General features: G+C 45.2%; 1 protein-coding gene across 1 annotated transcript in view; it reads left to right on the top strand.

Annotated features, from left to right (window-relative positions):
* The first annotated feature begins 2,249 nt into the window (after nucleotides 1-2,249).
* DPP10 (dipeptidyl peptidase like 10) overlaps nucleotides 2,250-18,636 on the top strand; it is a 542,160-nt gene continuing 525,773 nt past the window's right edge. Inside the window, exon 1 of the mRNA XM_087819898.1 lies at nucleotides 2,250-2,320. Coding sequence (XP_087676024.1) covers nucleotides 2,252-2,320 — 69 coding nt within the window. The 5' untranslated portion in view covers nucleotides 2,250-2,251. The remainder of the gene's footprint in view (nucleotides 2,321-18,636) is intronic.

Below are 18,636 nucleotides of genomic sequence, written 5' to 3' on the forward strand. Positions count from 1 at the left end.
ACTGAATTTGTTCAAATCAGTAATCTAAATAGGAGGAGGGTAATTCCCTCTTGTGTATACTTGTCCAATGTCAACAGAAATCTTTGCACATACAGTGAATTCCTTGAAGTCAATTGTCCAAAATGGCATTCAGAGGATGAATATACTAAAATAATGAACAGAAGAGCAAAATATAAAGACAGAAAAACTACACGTGAAGGAAATTCTGGATTGTCAATTTGCTGGATAAACCACCCAATAGCTCTTTTACCAGCGTTTCATTTTAAAACGTTGTTTTGTACTTTCTTAACTAGCAAAGTTACTTTTACTAAAAAGTTATTTCTGTTGAAATAGACCAATACAGGACACTATTATAGGTCACTTCCAATATTCACTTGACTACCTAATTCGACTACCTAATTTTGAAAAGCAAGCTCTCTCTTTACCCAAATCCTACCTTTTTAAAGGAAAAAGTCATTATATATTTTTAAATTTAAACAGACCTGGTGAACCGATTTATTTCTTTTGAAAAAAATGCGTTTTAGAGGAACTATTGTTACAGTTAATGTTTAGGACAAGGGTGGCAATCCATGTTTTAGGAATCGGGGAGGCGGGAGCACAACCGCCCAGCTCGCGCTGTCCCGCAGCAGCCCCCGGGCGGGGAGTGTCTAGGCCTTGACCCCAGTTCCTCAGCCAGGAAGGGAGCTGGTCCTTGGCCAACAGAACAACTCCAGGCACTGCCTCCCGCTTCCCTTGGCATCCCCGCCTTCCGCTGCAATCCCAGCCTCTGCGCCGAGTCCTCCAACATCTGGATATTGAACCCCGCCCATCCTGTCTTTTCTCTCCAGAGCAATGGCCAGCCACCTGCGCCTAAGGCTTGCTGCCCATCCGCTTTGGGCAGGGCCTTTAAAAATAGCTTTGTTGATTTCAGAGAGAGGAAGGGAGGAGAGGGAGAGAGAGAAACGTCAGCGATGAGTCATCGATGCGCTGCCTCCTGCCCGCCCCCTGCTGGGGATCAGCCGCAGCGGGCATGTGCCCTGAGCGGAATCGAACCCTGACCTCCTGGGTCCCAGGCGGACGCCGAGCCACCGGCAGGTCCTTCCCGCCCCGGGAAGCCGCGTGCTAGCTCCTCCGGGGAGCCTGGCGGGCTGGGTCCGTTACACCCACAGGAGTGCAAGCTCCCAGGAGCGCGGCTGGCTCAGCGGTGTGCGTGCCCGCGCAGGCTCCCCGCGCCCCCCTGTGCCACGGGCCCCGCGGGCAGGGGCGGTCCCTCTGCCGGCTTCGTCTCCCTTCCCCGAGCCCCAGGCCTACCGCGCGGGGCACGTGCTCAGTGCTCAGTGCACGAACTTTGAAGGAGACAGGACTGTGTTGAGTGAAGAGAAGGCTGGAAAGGGGCTTAGAATTTGATGGTTTTCCTATATGTCCAGGAAAAACAAGAACCCCCGAGTTCCGGAGTAGCATCACCAATTGTTTTAAATCAACCTTTTCCGATTTCCACGGGCATCAACCAGGCAGGCAGCAAGGGCCCCGCTGGGGGCTGCCCGCTGCCCCAACCACGAGGGGCAGCGCCTCCGGTCACAGTTAGGAACGACCGCTTTGGTCCTGGCACATGTTGGTGGCGTCCGTGGGGCTCTGCACCCCCGAGTGCCCGCTGCCCCCCGTCTTGTAGGAGCGACGGAGCATGCCCAGTGGCGGCGCGGGAGCACCGAGGGCTTCGCCCGGGCGCGCGCCTCCTCTCCGGGTTTTAGCAGGAGCCCGAGGGGCGGGGTGAGGGCCGGGACCCAGCGCCCCGGCCGCACGTGCGGGGCTCGCGGCGCCGCGGCGGCCCCGGGGATGCGGAGCGCGGCGCCCCGCTGCTGCACCTGGCGCGCTGGGCGCGGGGGAGCCCCGAGGGCGGGCGCGGGGCGCGGGCTGCGGTAGGATGCGCGCCGGGCTGCGGGGCGCCGCGCCACGTCGCTGGAGCGCGGGCGGGGGCCGCTTGCCGCGCCGCTAACTTGCCGCTCGTGCGGTCCCGGCGCCCGGGCTCCCCCGCCTCGGGGTGTGGGGGCGGGGGCAGCGGGGAGTTAGAGGCTCGCGGTAGCCGGAGGAGGGATCCGGCGAGGGGGCGCCTGCGGTGCCGCCGCTGCGCCCTCCGCGCCCCTCCCCCAGCCCGCCGCTGCCTCTTCCCTTCCGCCCATTCGGAGAGCGCCTGTGATGTGCCATCGCTGCCGAGGGACGGTCCCCGAGTCCGAAGTGCCCGCGAGGAAGTGAGCGCCGGCGCGGGCTGCGGGCGATGACAGCCATGAAGCCCGAGCAGCCCACCCCGGGCGCCAGGGCGAGCGCGGCGCAGCCGGCGGACCAGGTGAGCGGCAGCTGCGGGCGGCCTCCCGGAGGGCGGGCTCCCGGGGCGCCCCCCGCCCCCGCGCCGCTCCCACGCCTCCCTCCCCGCGCCCCCCCCGCGTCCCAGGCTCCCCCTCGCCGCTCCATGGACTCCGCGGGAAGTTGAGCCTCGGGGCGCGCTCCGCGGCCGGGCGAGAGGATGCGCCCGGTGGAGAGCCGCGGGGACGGGGGCAGAGAGGTAAAGGCGGGGCGTCCGGGAGCCGGGGCCGCGGGCCGCCGAGGGCGGGAGGGGTCCGGGGCCAGGAATCGGGGCCTCTTGGCTCCTGGCCCCGCGCGGGAGGATCGGCGCGCCGCGGGGGGCCGCTGGCGGGGCTCGCGCCCGCCGGGCGGGAAGGGACGCGGCCAGCGCCGCCCGGGAGGCGAGTGACCTTTAGGCCGGCGGAGTTTTCCCTCCCGTCTGTTTTCCTCGGAGGAGAGCGGGCGGGGCTCCGGAGGGAAGAGGCGCCCCAGGTACGTGTAGCGGGGGCCGAGGGGAGCGGCGCCCGGCAGCAGGGGGACAGTGGCGCGGGGCGCGGGGAAGACCCCGGCTTTCGGGAATCGTTGGGTCCAGATGTGGTGTTTACGGAGCTGCGGGGCCCTGCGCCGGCCGAGGCGCGTGTCTGTCCCCTCCCGGTCTCGGCACCGACCACCCCCTTGTCGTTTCCGCCCTTAGGGATCTGGAGCGTGACCGTGCTGGGGATCGCCCTCGCGTCCCCGGCCCTGGGCGGGGTGACTGGGGACTTCGCGGCCGCTTTCCCCAAAGTTGCCGGGTCTGGAGCGCTGAGGTGCCCTGGGTGGGGGAGGGAGGTGTGACGCGCGGGCTGCAGGCGCTGTCGCGGTGGCACCCAGTAGAGACCGCGCGCCAGCGGGCTGCCCGGCGAGGCGGCGGGCGACGGGGCAGCGGGCGCGCGGGGCGCGGGGCTGCGGGGCTGCGGGGCTGCGGGGCGCGGGGCTGCGGGGCGCGGGGCGCGGGGCTGCGGGGCTGCGGGGCTGCGGGGACCCGCGCTTCGCCCGCGCGCGCTGCTGAAGGCTCCGGACCGCCCTCCTGGCAGAGGCACTCCCAGCTGATTGCTAGAAGTGGGGTGCAGGGGGTGCAGGGGGTGCAAGCAGCTAGGCTCCAGCGGCGGCTCTGCCCTTTGCGTGTGCCAAGCACCGAGGACCCAGAGGAGGGGAGCTGTTTGAACGGCCCAGGACTGGCCTCGAGGGGAGGAGGCGATTCCTCGGGCTGTGGCCTCTCTCTTCCCCCCTTCCCTCCCCCACCTAGTCCCCTCTCTCGGGTTGCACCGAGGTGATGAGTGTTACTCTGTCTTAAAGCCCGCCCCCCCGTGTGAATGTTGCAGTCTTTACAAAGCAGTTGTGTTCTCAAACCACCCTCTTTGCTCCCTTTTCTGAGATAAGTATGAAAGTATTAAAGCATTTACACTACGTATCTCTTCCCCTTATATCTCATTTCCCTGCTCCCTCCAACACACTACAAGGTAGCAACTGGCTAACAGATTATAAAAATAATTTCAGGAGTGGAGCGAGGATTTAACATCTCCTTTCAGGCTGACAGCACCTAAATTTCATTAACATGCCACCGAGCCTCTCTGTTGCTTTGGGAGCGATGCTACCAATAAGAACGATTAGTCGGGTGAGAGTCCCCCCATGAAATCTTTGCTCACTAACCTGTGACACCAGCTGGTTACTGGAGGTGCTGCAAACAGCTCGGTGGGGGTGGGGGTGGGGGTGGGGGTGGGGTGGGGTGGGGGTGGGGGTGGGGAGGCAGGGCCGAGCACTGCACAGGGAGCTGGGCATGCATGTTTGTGAACAGTGGACGGGCTGTCTGTGCACAGCCAGACCTTTTGTCAGGACTGCTCTGCTACCTCAAATTCCTATGAAGAGAGACGTTCAAGCTTGAGTCCATTTTTCCTCTTAGCATGCATTTTTGTTCATGGCCTTTCCAAATATTCAGGGAGTGGCCATTTGCAGAGCTCCGGATTTAACTGAGTTTTTAAAGTGTCTTTCTGAGTAGTTGTGTGATTTTAAAATGTCAGTGGTATGCATGTGATGGTTGAGTTAAAATGAGAGAGATTAATTTTGCAAGGGGAAGGAGAGCCAGGTTGAAATATGCATGCCAACACTGGGGGTTTTCAAGGGCTCCCAGGAAACACCTATCTCTAGTATATGCTTTGTCTGAAGCTTGACGTATAAAATGATGGCCAGATGGCTGTGAATGCTTCAACTACTTGCTGTAAGATTACTACATTTTTTATTAACTGTATTAGTCATTGTGGTCTAGTTTTACAGTTGTCACACAACTCCCATGTGGTACTAGATATAATACCTCCACGTAGACATGATTGGCTATTCAGGCTTCTGTGATATTTCTGAAAAAATATTCACAAGTTTAGGTAAAAGTGTAGCTTTATGATTTCCTACTTAATGGTGAAATAGGGGCGTGTTCCAGCTAATCACACACTGTGGATTGATTTCGAGTGATTCAAGCTTCTGACTGCTGCCAGAAAGGTTTTTCATTTTATGAAACCTCAAAAAAGCCTTGTCCTGAAGCCATTAGACACCTATTTCCACTTACAGCACAATAGAAGACCATAGTCTTTTCTCTGCCTGAGATGGCTATGACCATATAACTTGCTGTTGTTATGGTCCTTTAGAGAGCTCGGCCTCCCTGTTCCATCTCACTTGTTGCTGTCCTCTGGCCGGGGGGCCATGGCCAGAGGCACCCCTCCCCCAGGGAGCAGCAGCAGCAACAGCAGGGACTGTATACTTCTATTAATATTCTGAACCATTGGAAATATTTATCATCTTAGTAGTATTTCCTTTAAAGCTTCATTGATTAAATAAATGCTTATTACAATTACTTTTGTTGTTTTCATAACATTTACAAAATGCCTAAAAATAAATGCTTTGATATGATTAGATACAGTAATTCCCACTTAACTTGATCTAATATCCCATTTTATGTCAAGGGATCCAAAATCTTGAGTTGGTAGCTGTAACTTAGTATTTTTTAAAATCACTTTGTAGAGTGCTTGCCGTGAGCAGAGAGCACTGTCCTCCAGGCTGGCGAGGTAATGTTCACCGAATGCATTTTCTTACTTGATCCTCAAAGCAACTTTTTGAAGTAGGTTCTATTATTCCCATTTTAGAAATGAGAATACAGGGGGTGGAAGAAACTAAGCAACCGGATCAAGCTTGTCTTCATAGGTGGTAGAGGTGAAACTTAGTGCTGCTCTGTGACACTTAAGTCATAAATTCATGTCTTAAGTCTAACATAAATTCATTTAAGTCTAAAGCCCTACCCTCTAATTTTTACACAGCCACAGTTAAACACAGTTCTATTAGAAGAATCCAAAATAACTGCAAAGAGCGTGTGTGTACAGATTTACCTTGAATGTAAAATGGATTAAGAATTTGTTTTAAATCTTTAACAAATAGTAACAGCTCTCAAACTTTTAAAGTTAACATTTATTTATTTTTTTAGAGCAGTAATATGAAAAGAACCAGATAGATCTTGATGAGTACATAAGAACTTGAGTTTTAGAAATGTCTTTGTATCACTTGCTCTTGGTACTTACAAGACTTTTAAGGTTTGTTGAATGAGTACAATTTATTGTCAGATCTAGTTTAGAATTTGCCCACGTTTCCACCAGGTGGCACCCTTCTGCTGAATCCAGTGGGTACAAATATTTCCTAAAATGTTTTTGTCCTTTCAGCTCCAAAAAGCTAAGCCAAACAACAAAACCAGAAATAAAACAAAAATAAATTAACACACAAATAAAGAAAAACTACAACCCCACTTTCAGAAGTATGACTAAAAGGTGTATTTTTATAAGCAACTATTTATGCTGGAAAAACAGTATTAGTTATGCATTTTTCTTTAAATAACTAATTCTGGTAGAAAACCAATGTCTTTACATTTGAACATGTAGCAGCCTCTTGATGAAGTAATTTATGGACAGAATTGTTATTAAATATGTAATGTATAAATGCCTTTTGTAAAATATGTATTGCACTTTGACCTTTAGGTAATATTAACCTAAAATGTTTCCATACAGAAATTAGGATTCAGTAATTTTACTTCAACTTTGGTCTAGCAAACCTGATTAAAATTTCAAATGTATAGTTAATGAAAACTTAGAAAAAAAGATATTCTTCCATGTTGCCTTGACTAATATATAAACGTGTCATAATTTATTCTATAAACTTGTTTTCAACACAGAACCTCAAAAATAGCTTGGAAAACTTTAGTTAATAGAAGATTTATCACTTTTCTTCTAAACATTCAACATAAAAAATATATATATTATCTAATTGGTAGGAGAGTTCTAGCTGATTTGGTTATAAAAGATAATTTAGGTTGGGTATAGGTGTTATGTAGAAGTCCTTATGAGTTAGGAGATAGGCATTCTCTACTATCTCTAAATTTTATTATTACATATATATACAAATATGTATATACACACATACTGTATAAATTCATACATATATGACATTTAATCTGATGGGTTTAGAACATACCACAGAACATCCCTTCTCCATCTGTTTATTTAAGTGAGCAAATTGCACACTTAAGAAAGATTAAATTATATAAAAACAAGTTAAAGAAAATTGTATCATTAAATATTAATGCTGGATTATCTTATGAAGTGCATTACATTGGAAACAGAACACTGAAACCAAATTTCTCTCAGTCTGAATAAAAATAAACCTATTTCAAAATTTTGGTTTCTTGAATCATTTATGATTACATAATGTTTGAAGCCTCAGTACTTACAGGCATATGTTAATTATTTACAGTGTACCATGTAGCATACACAGCACTAGAATGTTACAACTAGGACTGTGAACTTTTGTGCCATCAACAACAAATTACTGTTCACTCCTGTCTATGGGTTATGCACTAGAAACCACAGATTCAAGTTCATGTCCCAGATCCACCAGTCATCACTGTGTTTTCTTGGGCAGGATAATTCATCTTCTGTCTTTTATCTGTAAATGGAGGTGACTGTAGATCTTTACATGCTCGTAAGAATTAAATGAAATACTATGTAAAAGCTTTTGAGTAATGCCTTTCTCACGCCAAGTGCTCTCATTAAATGCATAGTCTAGGTATAGGAGCCTAGAGAGACAAAAACAAACAAACTATAAAAAAGCTTAGAAGATCATTAAGCCATCTAAAGATGGCTTATTATTTTAGCATTTTATAGAAACACTGTATTGTTCAGTATACATGTTTGTTTGAATGCATATAAATATTATATTGGTAATATAATATCTATCATTTGGTTTGGACAACAGACCTGCTTTGGCAGACAGGCAGACTTTAGGATATTCTGTTACATCTTTACTTCCATTCAGTCAACTTACTTCTCTACTGCCCTATGCTGTAAGGGGCCAGGCTGAGAGTAAACATGACCTAATTCTCACTAATAGGTGAATTAGTTCCTGGATAAGTTGTGTATTGTTTTCAGTGTGATACATTTCATAAGGTAATTGCTTTGGAGAAAGAGGATGTTTGCAGAAGACAGGTGTAATTTATAGAATTGCCTCAGGAGGTGCGATTTCAGTCAGTGTGGCAGGAGACTGTGCAGAGCAAAGGAGCCCCAGCACCCCAGGGTGGTTGTGCCTGCTGCCATTAGAAGTGGGAGTGAGTGATCCAGTATTGGGCTCAGCATAATTCAAGAGAACCTTTTTTACACAACTTTTTCTACAGCTATTCCTATTCAGTGTTTCAATACATCATTTCTTTTAATTCAATGTTATTATTTTTTGAAACTTTATTTTTATTGTTGACACTATTATAGGTGCCCCCCCTTTTTTGCATACCTCCACTCAGCCCTCCCCCACCCTTCCCTCTGGCCATCCCCACACACAGTTGTCTGTGTCCACGGGTTACACATATATGTTCTTGGCTAATTCCTCCACATTCTTTCATCCAGTTTCCCCCAAACCCCTCCCCTCAGTCAGCTGTCAGTCTGTTCCATGTATACATGCCTCTGGTTCTATTCTGTTCATCAATTTATTTTGTTCATTAGAATCCACATATATGTGAGATTATATGGTATTTTTCTTTCTCTGACTGGCTAATTTCACTTAGCATAATCATCTCCATGTTCATCCATGCTGTCACAAAAGGTGAGAATTTCTTCTTTTTTATGGCTTTGTAGTATTCCATTGTGTAAATATACCACTTTTATTCACTCATCTACTGATGGGCACTTGTGTTATTCCCAGATCTTGGTTACTGTAAATTGTGCTGCTATGAACATAGGGGTTCATATATTCTTTCTGGTTGGTGTTTCAAGATTTTTAGAATATAGTCCAAGAAGTGAGGTAGCTGGGTCAAAAGGCAGTTCCATTTTTAATTTTTTTGAGGAAACGCCATACTGTCTTCCATAGCTGCTGCATCAATCTGCCTTGCCACCAGCAGTGCACTAAGGTTTCCTTTTCTCCACATCCTTGCCAGTGTCTGTTGTTTGTTGATTTGTTAATGGTGCCATTCTGACAGGTGTGAGGTGATACCTCATTATGGTTTTTAATTTGCATCTCTCTGATGATTAGTGATGCTGAGCATTTTTTCATATGTCTCTTGGCCATCTGTATGTCCTGTTTGGAGAAGTGTCTATTTAGGCCCTTTGCCCATTTTTAATTGGATCATTTGCCTTCTTGGTGTTGAGTTGTATAAGTTCATTATATATTTTGCAAATTAACTTCTTATCAGATGTATCATTGGCAAATATGATCTCTCATACAGTGGGATCCCTTTTCACTTTGTTGATGGTTTCTTTTTGTAGTCCTCACTGAGGATAATTTTTATTGATTTTAGAGAGAGGGGAAGAAGGAGAGAGAGAAACATTAATGTGAGAGAGAAACATCAGTTGGTTGCCTCCCATATGCTCTCTGACTGGGGGCCAAACCTGAAACCTAGGTAAGTGCCCTGACCTCTAATCGAATCCACAGTCTTTTGGTGTACGGAACAATGCTCCAACCAAATGAGCCACTCAACCAGGCCTTAATAGGTATTTAAACAGGAATTGCATTGAATCTGTAGATTACTTTGAGTTTTATGGAAATTTGAATTATGTTAATTTTTCCTGTCCATGAACATGGTATATATTTCCACTTTGTATCTTCTTCAGTTTCTTTCTTCAGTGTCTTATAATTTTCTGAGTATAGGTCTTTTACTTCCTTTGTTAAATTTTTTCCTAGGTAAAGTATTTTTTTTTTTTCCCCAATGGTAAATGAAATTGTTTACTTAGTTTCTCTTTCTGGTAGTTCATTTTTGGTCTATAAACATGCCACTGATTTCTGAATATTAATTTTGTATCCTGTGACTTTGCCAAATTCATTCATTACATTTAGTAGTTTTTTGGTAGATTCTTTAGGGTTTTCTGTGTGCAATAACATATCTTCTGCAAATAATGACAGTTTTACTTCCTCCTTTCCAATTTGGATGTCTTTTTTGTTTCTTCTTGTCTGATGGCTATGGCTAGGACTTCCAGTACTATGTTGAATAAGAGTGGTGAAAATGGACACCCCTGTCTTGTTCCTGATCTTAGGGGAAATGGTTTTAGTTTTTGCCCACTGAGCATGATGTTGGCTGTAGGTTTGTCATATGTGGCCTTTATTATGTTGAGGTATGATCCCTCTATTCCCACTTTGCTGAGAATTTTTATCATAAATGGGTACTGGATTTTATTAAAGGTTTTTTCTGCATCTATTGATATGATCATATGAGTTTTATCGTTCACTTTGTTTAGGTGATCTATCACATTTATTGATATGCAAATATTGTATCCACCTTGCATCACCGGATTAAATAACACTTGCTCCTGGTGTTTGACCTTTTAAATATATTGCTCAATCTGATTTGCTAATCTTTTTTTTAGGACTTTAGCATCTGTGTTTATCAGGGACATTGGCCTATACTTTTCTTTCTTTGTAGTGTCTTTACCTGGTTTTGGAATTAGGATAATGCTGGCCCCGTAAAAAAAGCTTGGAAGTATTCCCTCCTCTTGAAATTTCTGAAATAGTTTGAGGGGGGTAGTTCTATGAACGTTTGGTAAAATTTTCCTGTGAAGCCATCTTGTCTAGGAATTTTGTTTGTTGGAATTTTTTGATTAAGGCTTCAATTTCATTAGTTGTAATCAGGTTTTCTGATTTTTTTCTGATTGAGTTTTGGAAGATTGTATGTTTCTAGGAGTTTTTCCATCTTGCCCAAGTTGTCCAGTTTGTTGGCATATAGTTGTTCATAGTATTTTCTTATAATCTTTTGTATTTTGTGATGTCACTTGTTACTTCTCGTCTTTCATTTCTGATTTTACTTATTTGGGTCCTCTCTCTTTTTTTCTTGATGAGTCTGATTAAAGGTTCATTGATCTTTTTAATCTTTTCAGAGAACAAGCTCTTGGTTTCATTGATCTTTTGTGCTGTTTTTTAGTCTATGTGTCACTTATTTTCACTGTGATCTTTATTATTTCCTTCTTTCTACTTACTCTGGCCTTTGTTGTTTTATCCCAGTTCTTTCAGGTATAGGGATAGATTGCTTATTTGAAATTTTTCTAGCTTCTTGATTTAGGCCTGTAAAGCTATGAACATCCCTCTGAAGACTGCTTTCACTGTGTTCCATAGATTTTGGGTTATTATGTGTTCATTTTCACTTGTTTCCAGGTACTTTTTTACTTCTTCCTTGAATCATTGGTTCTTCATTCATTGTTTTATATTTAGCCTCCACGTGTTTGAATGTTTCAGAGTTTTTTTAATTGTAGTTGATTTCTAGTTTCTTACCATTGTGATCCAAGAAGATGACTGATATGATTTCAGTCTTCTTGAATTCCACCATGATTTTCTTTGTATATTTAGGCTCTCCTGTATTGGGTGCATATATATATACAAGGTTATATCCTTTTGTTGGATCAATCCTTTTTGTATTATGAAGTGACCTTCTTTGTTTCTTGTAATGGCCTTTGTTTTGAAGTTTATTTTATCAGATATAGGTATTGCTACCCCAGCTTTATTTTGTCGTTGCCTGTTATTTTTTCCCATCCCTTCATTTTAGCCTTTGTGAATCTTTTGTTCCGCTGTGTGTCTCTTGTAGACAGCATACATATGGGTCATGTTTCCGTATCCATTCAGCTGCCTTATGTCTTTTGATTACAACATTTAATCTATTTACCTTTAATCTATTATTGATAGGTTCTTATTTATTGCCATTTTTTTCTTTATACCTGTTTCTCTCTTTTTCTTTATTTCTTCTTAAAGCTGTCCCTTTAACATTTTTTGCAACACTGGTTTGGTGGTAATGAACTCCTTTAGTTTTCTTTTTTCGTCTGGATGATCTTTATTTTACCTTCAATTTTAAATGAAATGTTTGCTGGATAGAGTAGTCTTGTTTGCAGGTCCTTGCTTTTCATTATCTTGAGTACTTCTTGCCAATCCCTTTTGGTTTGAAGTGTTTCTGTTGATAAATCAGCTCCTTGTAGGTAACTAACTGTCTCTCTCTTGTTGCCTTTAAGACTCGCTCTTTGTCTTTAACCTTTGCCATTTTAATTATGATGCATCTTGGTGTGGGTCTCTTTGGGTTCATCTTGATTGGGATGCCCTGTGCTTCCTGGACTTTTATATCCATTTTCTTCATCAGGATAGGGATGTTTTCTGTTAGTATTTCTCCAAATAGCTTCTTTATCCCTTGCTCACTGTCTTCTTTCTCTCTTGGTGGTGCAGATGTTGTTATGTTTCATATGTCCCCAAAATTCCCTTAAACTGTCCTCATTCTTTGAAATTCTTTTTTCCTTTTGCTGCTCTGCCTGGGTACTTTTTCTAGCTTGTCTTCCAAATCACTGATTGAATCCTGTGCTTCATCCAACTTACTTTTTATTCCTTCCAGTGTATTCTGGATGTCAGATAAGCTATTCTTTATTTCCGACTGGTTCTTTTTCATGGTTTCTGTGTCCCTTTTCATGTGGTAGTTCCTACTAAGTTTCTTGAACATCTTTATAATTCTTACTATTAACTATACATCTCATAAATTACTTGCCTTCATTCATTTAGCTCTTTTTCTGGAGATTCCTCCTTTTCTTTCATTTGGGGCCTGTTTCTTTGTCTTCATGTTTTGCCTGTCCTTTGTGTTTGTTTCTATGTATTAGATAGAACTGCTATAACTTCTAGTCTTTGTGGGGTGGTTTTATGTTGTAGGTGTCCTGTGGGACCCAGTGGTGCAGTCTCATTGATCTCCCGAGCTGCGTGCTCTAGGAATGTCCCTTGTGTAGATTATGTGGGCCCTCCTATTGTAATTGGGTTTTAATTGTTGTTGGCCCATTTGTGGGTGGGATTGACCCTCAGGGTGGTTGACTGTGAGGCTCAACCCCAACCGTGGATAGAAGCTGCTGTGCAGGTGTAGTCTTGAGGTAGACGACTTGTTGGGCTCAGTGACAGCAGTCTTCTGGATCACCTGAGCATCATGCTCCAGGAATGTTTCTTGTGGTTTATGTGCACCCCTGTTATAGTTGCGTCTTGAATACTGTTGGTCCTTTCATGGGTGGAGTTAACTCTTCCAGATGGGTGGCTATAAAGGTAAACCTCAATCTCAGTGTATGTGATGCTGTTCAGGGCCTACCCCCAAGTCCAAGTTGTTCCCAGCAGGGTCTGGTACCTACTGGAATCCCCTTTTGTGTGTGCCACTTGTGTGGCTAGTTGTGTCAAGCTCTGGCATAGTCTGAAGCCCACCACTGGTTGTGTTGGTTCTGAGTTGACTTGCGTGGGGTTCAGGTACAGGTCACTGTCAGACGTTGTGTGTAACTCGCCTTGGGCTACCTGTCTGGAACAACCATGCTGTTCACTGTTTGTGTCTGTGTCTACAGGATCTAGGTGTGCTTGGGAGTGGCCAGTCTGTGCAGAGGGGTTGCCTTCCTGGAGCTCTGAGCTTGGGGGAGATCAGTAAACTCCAAGGCTCCCTGAGGTCGGCTCCTTGAGTATGCCTGTCAGTACTCCACCCTGCCTCATGGTTGCCTGGACTTCTTCCAGAGTCGCATGAAGAAAGACTGTAGAGTGGGCCCAAGCTTTCCACACCCCACAGACCCTCCACAGGGCTCAAGCTTCTTAGTTCAGAGCAGCCAGGTCAGGAGGATGGGGCTAGTGGGTCCCAGACTGGGGCAGTGTGATCCGGCACTCAATGCAGGGAATGTGGCCCCTACTCCAGAGCCATACCATTCAGCCTCTGCCAGAGGCTGGGTGCAGCCAGCTGTCCCATTGCTGGTGCAAGCTCTGCAGGATAGGAACGGGTCACAAGGACTTGGGCAAACAGATAGAAAAGAGGCTTCCATTGGTGGCTGCACCGGCTGGGCTGTGTGAGTGGGATGAGCTGCCCTCCCCTGAGCTCTGCAGCCACGCCTGCTCGAGCCCTCGACTGGAGCCTCTGAGGCTGATGTACACTGAACCTCCCAGCTCTGAGTGGAGCCTCCTTCCCACCGTGAAACAGGGCCCAGCTGGGCAGGGCCCGTGGGGCTCATAAAAATTGATCAAGGCAGTCTTTTGGTGGTGGTGGCAGCGGTCGACTTGAAGGGAGAAAGCTGCATGCCGCCTCCTGCTAGCTTGGAAACTATATGGCCAGAGACCCTGATGGGGTCACATTCCAAATGTCCCAGCTCCAAGCTGTGCTCCCTGCTCCCTTCCCCACTGTGGGACTTGGGGGTACAAATCAAGGTAGCCCTCTGCTGGGGGTGGTGCCAGACTTTGGCAGAGGAGCAAGCTGCTTGTCTTATCCTAGCTCGGCAGTGCACCACCGATTCTGATGAGTGGCTCCAAAGGGGTCACACCGAATGTCTGAGTTCCGAGTTGTGCCCCTTCCCCTGTGGAGCTGTACCCAGGACAGTGCCAATGGGGCTAGGAGGATCAGATCAAAGCAGCCCTCTGCTGGGGGTGGCACCAGCCCTTGGGAGAGGAGCGAGCTGCCTCACCTCCCCTTAGCTCTGCAGAGAGCCACCAGAGACCCTGTCAAAAGGCTCCGAGGGTTGGCACTGAAGGTCCCAGCTCAGAACTGTGCTCCCTTACCCCCATAGAGCTGCGCTTAGTGGGATGGGGCTAGTAGGATTTGGGAATGCAAGTCAAGGTGACCCTCCACTGGAGGTGGCAGAGACCTGTGGGAGGGGAGCAAGCTGTGTGCCTGCCCCTGGCTCCATAGCTGCACACTGCCAGGGACCTGACAAGGGCATTTTCCATTGGGGGTGGTCCCTACCTAACCTGTGGAAGGGGAAGAGAGCTTGACCCTTGTTCCAAAGCCACTGAGTTCAGTGACAACTGAGAGTGTGTCTATAGTTTCTCCTGAAAAAGAGCTCACCTCAGGTCCCTGTTGGATACATCCAACAATCTTTCCTGCTGGACTTGAATTTAACAAGGTGGTGTCGCCAGTATTTGGAGGACTGGGTTGGTGCACTTCCTCCAGCTGGTGCTGTAAGTATAGGAATGCCCCGCCCTGGAAGGGGGTGCCTGAGGCCGTGTGGGATGCTGACTTAGGGCCTGGATCTCAGTAGCTGACCTTCCACATCTCTCTCCAGATCCACTCCACCCAGTTCTTCTCTCTCTCCCTCCCTTCCTCCCTCCCCTCCCTCCCCTCCCTCCCTCCCTCCCTCCCTCCCTCCCTCCCTCCCTCCCTCCCTCCCTCTCTCCTTTCTTCTTTCCTTCCTTCTCTTCCTTGAAAGTGAAACTTCCATTTTTTTTTTTTTTTTAATATATCTTTACTGATTTCAGAAAGAGGAAGGGAGAGAGAGAGGGAGAGATAGAAACATCAATGATGAGAGTCATTGATCGGCTGCCTCCTGCACACACCCCACTGGGGATGGAGCCCGCAACCTGGGCATGTGCCCTGACCGGGAAACGAACCAGGATCTCCTGGATCCTAGGTTGATGCTCAACCATTGAGCCACACCGGCCAGGCTGTAATACTACTTTTAAACCAATTTTCAGATAATGTGCTTATTCAGTTAACCAGAATAGTACATTCTACACTATTTATAGAATTGCCAAATAATTTTCATAGTTAATGTATTTTAAGGAGAGTCAACATGACGTATATGTTGGGGACAGAGTCAGGCAGATTTCACATTGAATCCTTTTACCATTTACTGCGCAGTCTAGGGCAAACTATTCAACCCTCTCAAACCTTCTTCATTGTTAGAGGAAGGGGATGGTGAGAATGTTGCATAGAGACAGTCTGTGTGAATGTGTTTGTGTAAAATTGAGCCTGTGATCTAGAAGTTAGCATTTTTATTCTTATTGCTACTATGCTTCTAAATCATTTGAGGAGATTATTTCATTCTTTTTAGAGGGTAATTTTGCATTTACAGTAATGAAAATGCTGAATCCATATATGTGTGTGTATACATTACCAGATGTACACATACCATATGTGATCTAAAGATACTGAGTATTTTATGGTTAGATTATTATAGATTATTATTATGGTTTTATTATTATTAGGTTATAGTAAATTTATAACAACCTGACTGATTACTGCTATTTTAGATAACCTGTTTTTCCAAAAGGCTTAAGATCTTCTTAGAAGTAGTCATGATTTAATACTCTCTTTCCAGAAGTTTGGTTTTCAGACGTGATTGACTTAGAAATTCTTTGCAACTGGGACCTGATGATATGTTGAGTGGAAATTTAAGAAAATTTAATTAAGTGTATAATCAAAACTGACTTTACACCTGGGAGAGCAGAGCCAAGCCAAGCTGTGTATTCCCTCACGAAGCTGTATACTACCTGACTTTAATATTATTGTAATTTATCATACGTATCGATTTTCCCAGGTCAGTACAAAACCCCGTGTATCAGGTTACAAGATAGAAAAGGAAGAAAAGTGAGGGGAAAAGCAAGTTTTATTATCTTTATCCCCACCCTCTTTTTCAGAGCTAAATGAAGATTCAATTTCTTATTCCGTCTGGAAGCCTCTGCTCTGAAAACACAACTCTGACGAATCTGAATTGTATAATTGAGAACTTGAGTGGCAGGCTCTCCTGCTACTCATTTTCACACAATGGACCAGAGAGACCACTTGAAGGTGCATTAATAATGCTTGTCCAGGGTAGAAGTAGGGCTTTCCTGTTATTGGTACAGGGCTTACTTTTGGCAAAGAGGAATCGAGTGAAAACCCTGCTACTGACACTTCCCTTCACCACCTCCCCCCCTGGAAAAGGCTTGAATGAGTTAATGAATGCAAGGCAAAGCCATATGTTTTCCATTCACATGTTTGGAAACAAGTGCTAGAAAGCCTTTCTTTTTTAGTGAAGCAGGCTTCTAAAAACCAGTGTTTCACAAACCTGCATAAGGGCTCTTCTCTCTTATTACGTCTTATTCTGACACAGAATCAAAGATTAGAAATCAATACACCTTTTGAACAGAGGTCAGAACATCTTTTCAAGAGGAAAAGTCTGAAATAGGTAATTTGTTTGGCTAGGTTAATACATAATTTACATGTCCTAGGATCTGTGAATTTATGAATAGATTTTTAAAATCTGTTTCAATAGTTTTTAGGGATTTTAAGGGGAAAAAACTGTACATTTCACTTGTTTTTGTCTTTAAAATTTCAGTTTACATTCAATATTATTTTATATTGTTTCAGGTATACAGCACAGTGGTTAGATAATCATATACTTTACAAAGTGATCCCCCCAATATTTCAAATACCTGCCTGATACCGTATATAGTTATTACAGTATCACTGACTGTATTCTCTATGCTGTACTTTACATCCCCCTATTTTGTGACTACCAATTTGTAATTCTCAGTCTCTTCACCTTTTTCTTCCAGTCTCCCAACCACTCCCCTCTGGCAACCATCAGTTTGATCCCTGTCTATGTGAGTCTGTGAAATCATATGGTATTTGTCACTTGTTTTTTTCTTTTTAGAGCAGTATAAAACATAAGTGTTCCAAGAAATAAAGTGAATACATTTTCAAGCTACATCCAGTATCTTTATCAGAGCTACTCCTTTTCTTTTATCCTAGGAAATATGTCTATTCCGCTTTTGACAATCATATTAGTAGTGATAAGTGGGTGTGAATTGAACCTGGAGATAAAATGGAAGAGACCCACCTTCATTCACATTATGGGAGTTGCTTACAGTTGCTCTGAAATGAGGTTTACCCAGCATTAGTGCCACTGGGGCATTATGAGAGCTTCTTCTGCATCGGCCACTTCTTAAAAATGTCTGTTTGCTCACAGATTCAGTGCCTCTCGTTTTATAGGATGACACTTTTGGTTCCTTGGTCTCTCTTTGCATCTGTGCCACCTCCAAATCCAAATCTAGTTCCTTCTCCCTCTCTACATTTCTGAAGTCAGGTCCCTGTCCGAGATTGAGTCCCTGACATTTATACCACTGTGATGTCCACAGTGGTCTTGTCTTTCAGAATTCTTCCTTCAGTCAGAGATGATGGTAGAATTTTGAGAAATTGTTCTAATCGCCAACCTACTGCATCTCTCTCTTCCCTTATGGCCATTTCCCATGTCTGTGCCGCCAGATTCAGCTGTTGATCTAGACCTTTGTTGGTGTCTTCGTGTCTTACCTGCCTTCCTTAACACTTCACACCGGAGTCACTTTCAAAAGCATTTATGGTCTTAAGAGCTTTGAATCTGCAGGCAAAACTCACCTGACATTTCTTGGCTTCTCCTTTGTGATGTATTGGTTCTAGGCCAGTGGTCCTTAGATTTTTGGCACCTGTCCACAAGACTTCATCAAACCACATATGCCTCTTTTCCAACTTGCCATGGCAAGAAGCCAGGCCAGAGCCGCAAAACTTGGAACAATCCGCTGTTCCAAGGAAATGACGGCACTTCCCACCACACAGGCAGGCAGCAGGGTTCTTAAGCCTCCTGTCTTCCCTCAGCAGGAATGAGCACCCATTGGTCTCTGCCGTCAGCATTTGAAATCACAGTTCAGTAGTCGAGGGGCTGGCTAGTGAATGGATGAATCCCTTCTTAAGAAAGGAAGGATGCACTTAGGAACTCTGGAAAGCACAAAGGTGAATGTGGAGCCTTCTTGGAGAGTTGAGAGAAACAAAACACTTTTTTTTTTTTAAATTAACTAGATTCTTGGAAAGTACAGCTGTTTCTAGAAGCTGTGATAATTTTGTCAGAGTAGCAGGATCCAGTACCAGATCAGGAGTATTTCTGAGTCAGTAGTATTTCTAGGATGTACATGTTTATTTAGTTATCTGTGAAATTTTTACATGCTAAATATATTAGGAAGAAGAATATTTGAGTCATACAAAATTCTTTCTAGTGGAATGAACTAGGGCTTTCT

Source organism: Miniopterus natalensis, chromosome 8 (assembly GCF_054644295.1).
Source record: "Miniopterus natalensis isolate mMinNat1 chromosome 8, mMinNat1.hap1, whole genome shotgun sequence".
Classification (NCBI taxonomy): Eukaryota; Metazoa; Chordata; class Mammalia; order Chiroptera; family Miniopteridae; genus Miniopterus; species Miniopterus natalensis.